Source organism: Mus pahari, chromosome 2 (assembly GCF_900095145.1).
Source record: "Mus pahari chromosome 2, PAHARI_EIJ_v1.1, whole genome shotgun sequence".
In the NCBI taxonomy this organism is placed as follows: domain Eukaryota; kingdom Metazoa; phylum Chordata; class Mammalia; order Rodentia; family Muridae; genus Mus; species Mus pahari.
In genome coordinates, this window is record NC_034591.1 from 75,487,393 (window position 1) to 75,497,424 (window position 10,032).

General features: G+C 43.1%; 1 protein-coding gene across 3 annotated transcripts in view; it reads right to left on the bottom strand.

Annotated features, from left to right (window-relative positions):
* Positions 1-5,098, bottom strand: part of Nt5c3a (5'-nucleotidase, cytosolic IIIA) — a 44,526-nt gene extending 39,428 nt beyond the window's left edge. For 2 of the 3 annotated variants that reach the window (XM_021190273.1, XM_029535382.1), the window contains exon 1: positions 4,838-5,098. In XM_021190273.1, the coding sequence (XP_021045932.1) occupies positions 4,838-4,975 (138 nt within the window). In that variant the 5' untranslated portion in view covers positions 4,976-5,098. Of the gene's footprint in view, positions 1-665; positions 813-4,837 lie in introns of those variants that run through there. The other variant, XM_029535385.1, reaches the window with a different exon arrangement.
* Between the last annotated feature and the right edge of the window lie 4,934 nt (positions 5,099-10,032).

Below are 10,032 nucleotides of genomic sequence, written 5' to 3' on the forward strand. Positions count from 1 at the left end.
TGAAGAGGTCAGAAGAAGGCACTGGATACTCTGAAGTTATAGATGGGGTTGAGCTACCCTGTAGCTTGTGGGAAACAAACCCAGGTCTTCTGCAAGAACAACAGGTGTTCGTAACCACTGAGCCATCCCGCCATTTCATATCACCAAAATCTGTCATAAGCTTAGTGGTACACTAAGGTAATTCTGACTAATCTGGAGACAAGGCAAGAGAATTGCAAGTTCAAGGCCAGGCTTGGCAACTAACTGAGACTCAATCTCCAAATAAAAATGTAAATGAAGCTGGCTGTGGTGGCGCACACCTTTAATCCCAGCACTCAGGAGGCAGAGGCAGGTGGATTTCTGAGTTCGAGGCCAGCCCGGTCTACAAAGTGAGTTCCAGGATAGCCAGGGCTATACTGAGAAACCCTGTCTTGAAAAAAAAAAATGCAAATGAATTTGTAAAGGGTTACCTAGCATGCAGTAGGTTAAATCCCCAGTATAGAAACATTAAAAATATATTATATATGTTCCTTTGTAATGTTAACACATATTAATATTTTTAATGTTAACACATATTAATATTTTTACATACTGCTTTGAAAACGTTTTTTCACAAGATATGTGATATGGTGGCACCTGAACTCTTGTTAAGTTGTTTGTGTGTCAAGCAACAGGAAATAACTCACCTTATCTCAATGACTCAACACTGTTGCAAGAAACAACTCTGGTAATGGAGAAATTCACAACGAATCCGGAAATCTGGGCATGATAGAGCAATCTTGTAATTCTGGAGGCTGAAGCTGGAGGACCCTTGAGTTCCTGGCCAGCCTGAGCTACACAATGAGAAAGACCCTGCTTCAATAAGTCAACAAATCTAGGGACTACTGAAACTGATATCATTTTAAACTGCCTCAAAATTGAATTGTTACAACATTTTAATTACATCTATTATTTGATTTTTTTTTTTGGGGGGGGGGGAGTTAGGTACCAGGGCCAAGCATGTGGAGATTACAGATAACCTGCAAGTTGGTGTTATCTCCCACCACGCATGTGCTCTGGGTATCAAATCCAGGTTGGCAGGCCTCACACCAGACACCTCTACTCACTGGGGCATCTTGCTGACATTACATTTGATTTTTAAAAATCAGGTAACCTCCCCCTGCTTAAAACAAAACAAACCCAACCCAACCCAACCCACCACCACCACCGCCGCCACCACCACCACCACCACCACCACCACCGAAAAACCTCAAACCCTTTTAGACCACTAGTAGTACAGTTCTAAAAAGAGGCTTTAGGTGGGATGTGGCATATGGGCTGTAATCTGTAAAACCTCTGTGCTGTCCTAAGGACCAGGTAATACTGCACCCACTAAGTCCTAGCTAACTGAGAAGATAGGGTTGGAGGGTCAGTTCAGTCCAGGGGTCGCACTGAGCCTGGTATAAGCAATAGAACAAGATCCTGTTGCAAATCAAAACAACCCAAACACTAAGTCTAGCCTTGCTCACTCTTGCCACAGCATGTCCTGGGCAGCCAGGATTTTATTTTCAGCTGGAAAACATGTATTAACTCAATGAGAATGTGACAAAGACATAGACCCAATGACAGAGCTCTCTGGTCAACAGGAACAATATTAGCAACAGATAAAGTAGTACTGAACTATGACTCCAAATATATGGTAAATATCTATGAGCCCATACTGACATGTAAATAAGGAAGGACAGACAAGTTTCCAGAATAGAATAATCCCAAACAGTTCTTGTAGTCACTTTAACCGCAAGCACTGAACTGTAACTCCGTACTGTAAAGGCAAAGTTCTTGGACTAACTTCATTCCAAAGGGTGCAGGATGGAGGAGGAGACGGAAAATAACTGACCGTGGAGAATGCTGACAAACACTCCTCAAGCAGAGCTTACAAGTTAGAGGTTAGGATGACAGCGTGCACCCTTGCTGTGTGATGAAAGTAACACTTCACTAGTCATCCTCTGAGAGATTCACGACGATCCTGAGAAAAGCTCCTAATAAACCCAGCCAAGGCCATTCTACAAAATACCACTTCAAACAAGTGAAGTCTGAGAAAATGCCCAGTGAAGACAAGATAAGGAGGCTGGGGGTGTGAGTCAGGGGCAGAACACTTGTGAAGAGGCCCCAGGTTTAATCTCTGGACCGGAGTCGGGTAAGATAAGGAGCCAGGATGACTAAGGGTGTAGTGATACCCAAGAGAGACTCCTGGGACATTAGTAAATGTGAAGGAAATCTGAAAAGGGTGGCGGTGCATTTAATAATGTATTAATTCAAATGAGTCATACAAGATGTTCATGACAGATGTTCATGACAAGGGAAACTGGTGTGTGATCTATGGGAACACTTGTTCATAGTATGGTAAATCCATATTGTTCTAAAATAAAACACTTGGAGAAAGGGTTTGATTATGACAAATTAATCAGTAATCTTAAGAGACTGTAGATGTGACAAGGAGAAATCTGGAGCTGATCATGGTGGCACATGGCTGTAATCCTAACACAGGAAGGATGGCAAGTTCAAGGCATGGGTACACAATTCAGAAAGATGTAGCTATTCCTGGCTACTTTGTGGGCGCTTCTCTTTTTCGCCTTTCTCCATCCTTTTTCTTCTACCCCTACTCCCTAACACCAGGTAAGAGAGAGACAAGGATAGAGAGGAAAGGAAAGAGATCCCTGAATAAAGTCAGGAGTCAGAAGGGGGCCAAGTTATCTTTAGACTGCATCCTGCTGACTAGAGGCGTGAGTTCCTAGGGGCAAGTTTGATCTTCACCCTCAGGATATCTAATTTCTTCTTCTCGCCAACTATTTAACAAACAGCGACCCACAGCAACCAACAGCCAACCAACAACCCATCCTGCCTCTCTGGGCCTTCACATTTATATACCCTCTGAAAAGTCCCCAGAATTCCAAATGCCACTCCATCACAGAAACAATCAGCAGCTGAAAAAAAGCACACCCCTACTAGAGCATGCGGCAAATCACAGTCAGCTGTTGTGGACACTCTGAACCAGCCCCATAGCCCATACTTGAGATTACAATGAAACATATTTTTATAGTATTTCTATGTTTTTTAACGAAACCAAAACTCCAGATTTCTCACTACAGAAAGACCTTGCCTTAAAAGGGGATGGGATAGGAGGGCACTGATGAAGCAGGTATGGTTGTCTAGCAGGTGTAAAGCCCTGGGGTCTATACTAGTATAGAGGGTGTGTGTAAGTAGGGGTAGATGTTAAAATAGATCCAGGAAGCACACACCAGGATAATTAAATTGTAAAGTGCCAGCCAACTTCACTAAATGGCTCATCTTATCTCTCTGAATACTTCTAGCGTGCCTTTTGATGTTTTTTTTCTGGGCATCTAGTTTGCCACATTACTGGATATTTCCACTATGGCATGCATAGTTCACCAGCAAATCCCTAATGTCTTTCAATTAAAAATGTCCTGATGGCCAGGGTAACTCAGGAATGTAATCCTGCACTGAGATGGCTGAGGCAAGAGAAACACCATCACACAGAATGCAACTGGTGTCATTTTTTTTCCCCTAGCCTACCTTAGTTAGGTGGTTATATATTATCTGTGATCAGAACAGAGATGTTCAGTGGGTATCCCTGGGTTTCTACACATTCTATGAAGGAAGAGGGTGGAGACAGGTACAGAGGACTCTCCAAACATGACTATTATCAAGAGAAAGAAAGAAAGGAATATATATTTCAGGTCATCCAAATATTTCTCCCATCTAAAGGAACAATCAGCTAAGAGTATAAAAGTAAAAAAAAATCTAACTCTTTTACATCTTCTACTCAAAAACTATTAGGGGGTCTGACACATAGTAGTACAGCTATTTTAAAACAATGCATATAAAGACTGGTTTGTACAGTACAAACAAAAAAAAGTTAGCATTCTCGGTCCCTTATTACTTTATACAATGAAAGTATAACTCTTCCTTAAGATTTTGTGGAAAAATCAGCCCACTGTTTAAGTACATACAGAAAGACGGGGAAATCAGCTTTTTTCCCACTGATAGAAAATTATAAACCTGAGTATGGAACAAAATAAAGCCATGTAAGTTCACTAGGCAGGGAGGGAAGCAAAACTTCTCACACAAAATGTTTGCAACCAGAGGTATATAAAGAAAATAACCCAGGAATAAAGGAATTAACTTAAAATATTATTTAAAATAGTAATAGCTTCTCAACTTTATATTTTAGTTCTGGATGTTCACTTGTACTCCAGTAAATAAATCACACTCACCATGCTCAAGTCAGATCGAACAACAGTAACATCAAAACAACAATCCTAAATGAAGCATCCATTCTGGGATCAACAAATCACTTTAAAACAAACCTCAAATGGAATTCTTGAGACAAACAATTTTAACGAGGCTGTAAATAACTCTTAAAAGTGCATTTCTAGGATTTACGAAAGAGTTTTGGGGGACTGACACATGAATACTTCTTGGAACATAAAACATTCAAATAATCGAGCTGTTTCAATATCCGACTGGTTGATTGGCATTTCTAAAAAACACTGAAAGTGCTCTTTTCATAACGTAAGCCAAGGCAGCCCCGATGATGCAAAACAAACAAACAAACCGACTCCAGGACAGGAGACTGCATCGGATTAGCTGCACGTCTTGGAGGCGGGTGCCAACCTGAGATTAGCTCTGGAGAAACGGGTTTTGCAGCAAGAGGTAGTTATCTCCCAGCATCTATTCTCTCCACTCTTTGAAACAAACGCTGTCAAGCATCAGCGCGCGTGCAGGCTGCCCTCGCAGGGCCGCGGCCGGCCCACGCCACTTGGGCTGCTCGCCGGCGAGCCGCTGCTCCCGCACTCACCATTTCGATGATCTTGGTCTTGCGGCCCGTTTTTCTCTTCAAGGTGAATATGTACTGGGCCAGCACCACGCCTGCCACCACCGCGCACACACTGGCGCTCGCCACCGCGCCCACTCGCGCCACGGCCGCGCGGTCCATTGACGGGCCCGCGTGCTCTCGGCGCGGAAGCCCGGGATCGGCGGGGACGAGCCCAGGGGCGCGGCCGCAAGCCGCACACTACCCCGGAGCCCCGCCCCGCGCCGGGGAAACCGAGGAGGCCCCGCCCAGAGGGGGTGAGGGGCGGGGACGACGGGGCGGAGACTAAGAGGGCCGCGTCCCGGCCCTATAGTGGGGGCGGGACTTCCTCTGACCCTGACTTCAGGAAACGCCGCAAGGACCCGGAAGGAGACAACTGTAATTCGCTACTAAATGCAAGTAGTGCATATGTAACCCAGAATCCTGGTGACCCGATGCTAGGCTGTGCCTATAATCCACAGTAAGACCTCCCCAGAAACATCGAGAAAACAAAGTCTTGCCCCAGTGAGAGAGAGTTCACCCGCCACCCACTCAGAAACTGTGCCCCGCCCTAGCCACCATGGACTACGACACCCAGCAGGCTCAGCGGCGCTGCGTTTGACCTGCGCAGTCGCATCCTGCGTTGGAAGGCCTCGATGTAGTCGTCTTTGGGAGATCTGGGAGCTGTTGGTCTTTTCGGTCACATTTTACCTACAACTTTAGCTTACTTTCCTTAGGAGCGTGAGCAGAGAGACTTGCCGTTGTTCTCACTTGCTTAGTGTGTTTCAAGGGATTGATATAGTGTACTCTGCTTCTCGCGGAGTGGGTCGGGTGTGACGGGGTGCAAGAGAATTTCAGGAGAGTCGCTCCAATTCTGTGAGGTTTGGTCTGCTGCTTGGCGAGGCTGTCTCTGCCTGATGTATGCAACCGAAGGACGTTAAGAATGAAAAGGCGTGGGGGAGAAAGAATTAGTTTTCTGTTTTAGGTTTTACTAGCTGGTCTAAAAGCAAGTTGACATAAGACATTATCTTGAGGAGAGCAATTCATTGTGCAAACAGCAGTTCCACAGAAATATGAGACCCAAGCTGGACATGATGCCTCAGTATGCTTCTGATTCCTGCATGTAGGATCCTCAGGCAGGAGGATTGCTCTGAGTACAGTGGCTGATTAACCAGGGCCATGTACCATGACCCTGGCTCACAAACGAAAAGCCTCAAAGAAGTGGCCAAAAATTGAGGCTGAAATATACCACCTAAGTCACTGAAAGGAATATGTATTGTATTTGACAATTCTCGAGCGAGTTGGAGTCAGCAGGAGGGGAAATGTATGGCGACCAAAGGTTGCCTTGTGCAGATGAAAATCTTTCCTGGGAATTAAGGTGTGAGCTCGGTGATAGGGTGCCTATTAACCCTCGAGTTCAAAAGTTCTGTTAGGAGAAGCTCTTGACCTGGTACATTTACTAATGATAATCTCGACAATCTCTCTCTGTCTCTGTGTGTTTCTGTCTCTGTCTCTCTCTGTATGTGTGTATTTCTTCTACACAAAAGATGTTTAAAATTTTAAGGAGTTTGTATTAATTACTTTTCTGTGGCTGTGATAAAACACTATGACCAAGACCACTTATAGAAGAAAGAATTTACTAGTTCCAGAGGGACTAGAATCCATAATGGTGGGGTCAGCATAGCAGCAGGCTGCTGGTGTGGCAGCAGAGGCACATCTTCCATCTCAACTATAAGCACAAAGTACAGAGAGCAAACTGGAAGTGGTACAGTCTTAAGACCCTCAAAGCAAGGCTCAGAGACATGTTTCTTCAAACAAGGATGCACTTCTAAAGCTCCCCAAACAGCAATTGGAGACCACATGCTCAAACGTATGAGCTTAGGGGGGACATTCTCACTCAAACGACTATAGAATTTAAGGGAAATTAAAGAGCTTTCCCTGCTTTGAACAGTTTTCGGCATCTTTCAGATCCAAATAATACCAAAGTGCCCTGTTTCCCTATGGCATAGTCTGATCTCCTTTAATCATACTTTGAGGTGATATGGCTTGATTGTCATCATAATTAAAGCTAAGGATTGTTTTTCTCTGTGTCATATGTTCTTCTCTGTCCTATCCCTGGGGCCCTTGCAAAGCACTCTAAAAGATGTATCTATATCTATAGCTTTCCCAGAAGGTGGTTCAGAACCTGGCGTCTAATGAAAGTGTAATTAATCATTGACTGCAAACATATCTATCTTATTTACCTTTCTATTGCTATGATAAAAATACCACAACCAAGGGAAGTTAAAAAAAAGAAAACATTTAATCTGGATTGTGTTTTCAGAGTGTTAGTGTTCATGATGGAAGAGTGAAAGAACAGCCGAGAGCTCACACCTTGATTTACAACTAGAGGCAGAGAGGGAGAGGGGGAGGGGGCAGGGGAGGGAGAGGAGGGAGAGGGAGAGGAGGGAGAGGGAGAGGAGGGAGAGGGAGAGGGAAACACATGGGGAATCTTAAGAGTGTTTTGACACTAATCCCTCCCAAGCAGTTCCACCAACTGGGGACCAAATATTCAAATATATGCACCTATGGGCACAATCTCATATCATTCATGATTGATGAATTTCTTTTCTTTTCTTTTCTTTTCTTTTCTTTTCTTTTCTTTTCTTTTCTTTTCTTCTCTTCTCTTCTCTTCTCTTCTCTTCTCTTCTCTTCTCTCNTCTCTCTCTCTCTCTCTCTCTCTCTCTCTCTTTGTTTTTTATTATCTTTAATCTTTTTTTTTTTTAACAGTCCAGTTGTTATCCCCCTCCTGGTCTGCCCTTCAATAGTTCCTCATCCCATTCCTCCTTCCCTGTCTCCAAGAGGATGTCCTCCCTACCCCCCCAGGCTTCCCCACTCCTAGGGGACTCAAGTCTTGATGGTTAGGTGCATCTTCTGTCACTGAGGCCAGGCCAGGCAGTCCTCTGCTGAAAAAGTATCTGGGGGGTCTCATACCAGTTAGTGTATGCTGCTTGGTTGGTGGTTCAGTGTCTGAGAGATCTCAGGATCCAGGTTAGTTAAGACAGCTGGTCTTCCTATGGGGTTGCCCTCCTCCTCAGCTTCTTCTAGCCTTTCCCTAATTCAACCACAGGAGTCTCCAACTTCAGTGCCATGCTTGGGTGTAAGTATCTGCATCTGTCTTGGTCAGCTGCTGGATGAGCTCAGAGGACAGCCATGCACACCATATCATCAGTTATAGTGTCAGGTCTTGGAGCCTCCCCTTAAGATGGATCCCAATTTGGGCCAGTAACTGGACCTCCTTTCCCTCAGTCTCTTCTCCACTTTTGTCTCTGTAGTTCTTTTAGATATGAACAATTCTGGGCTTTTGACTGTGGGATGGCAACATCTCTCCATCCCTCCATTTCCCCGTTGTTGCGTATTTCATCTAAGGTCCCTTCCATTGAGTCCTGAGAGATTCTCACCTTCCAGGTCTCTGGTACATTCTAGAGGGTCCTCCTGTCTCCTGCCTCCCAAGGTTGCTGGTTTCCATTCATTCTGTTGACCCTCAGGCTTCATTCCTGTTCCCTCCAATACTGATCATATTCTTTTCCCCCTCCTCGCCTCTCCCACCCAGTTCCCTCCTTCTCTCTGCCCCCTCCCATGATTGCTTTCTCTTTCCTCCCAAGTGGGTTTGAAACCTCACATGGACCCTTTGGCTTGTTAACCTTTTTGAGTTCTGTGATTATATCCTGGTTATACAGTACTTTGTGGGCTAATATCCACTTATTAGTGACTACATACCATGCATGTCCTTTTGGGTCCGAGTTACCTTACTCAGGATAATATTTTCTAGTTCTATCCATTTGTCAGCAAAATTCATGATGTTTTTAATAGCTGATAGTAGTCCATTGTGTAAATGAACCACATTTTTTGTATCCATTCTTCTGTTGTGGGACATCTGGGTTGTTTACAGCTTCTGGCTATCACAAACAAGGATGCTATAAACAGTGGAGCACATGCCCTTGTGGCATGGTGGGGCATCTTTTAGGTATATGTCCAGGTCTGGTATATCTGTTTCCAATTTTCTAAGAAACCTCCAGATTCATTTTTAACCTCCTATTTTCATCTCTAATTGTATTGATCTGAGTATTTTCTCTTTGATTTGGTTAGTATGGATAGGGGTTGTTAAATTTGTTTATAGTGACAAAGAATACATTTGTCTATGCATCATTAATTTCTGCCCTAATCTTTGTTATTCTTTTTGCTCTCTACCACTTTAGGGTTTTTGCTTGCACTTGATTTTTAAGGATTTTAAGGTACATGATTATATTACTTGAGGTCTTTCTGATTTTACTGTGACACTCATCACTATAAACGTTCCTCATAGAGCTAATTTCATATCCCAAGTATTTTGACAAGTAGTGGTTTAATTTTTACAGGATTCAAGAAACTTTTAGATGTCCTCCATGACTTTTTCAAAGATACACTGGACATTCAACAATGTGTAGTTCTGATTCCATACATTTCCTTAGTTTCTGTAGTTGTTTTCAAGTGATTTCTGGTTTTATTGTGCAATTACATCATCAAATACAAGAGATTATTTTGAATCTTTTACATTTTCACCTTATGACCTATTACCTTATGACCTATGTTTACCTTATGATCTATAATGTGCTCTATTTTAGATATGATTCCAGTAGCTACTAACAAGAATATGTATTCTGTATATATGTTGGATGTGAAATTCTGTATATATCCATTATGTCCACTTGATCTATGGTACAATTTAACCCTGATTTCTCCATTAATTTTTGCTTGTTGAATGACCCATATAGCGATTAGTATATGGTATTGAAATCATCCAGTATTATGATATCAGGACGTATCAGAACCTTCAAATCCATTAGTTTTAAAATGAAATTATAAGTCTCAATATTGATGCATATTTATTTACAACTGTTATACATTCTTGATGACATTATTTTTAAAAATTAATATGTAGTAGCCTTGTGGGGTGGCTTGAATGAAAAAAATCTGCCGTAGGCACATGTATTTTAATATTTGGTCCCCAGTTGGTGTACTATTTAGGGGAAGTTGTGGAACCTTTTGGAGGTTCAGCCTTATTGGAGAAAGTGTGTAACTGGCCATAATTCCATTCATGCTTTCTGCTTCACGTGTGCAGTTGAGAAGATGATCTCTGAGTTTCCTGTTCTGGCTACCAGGCCTGCTGATTGCTGCCATGT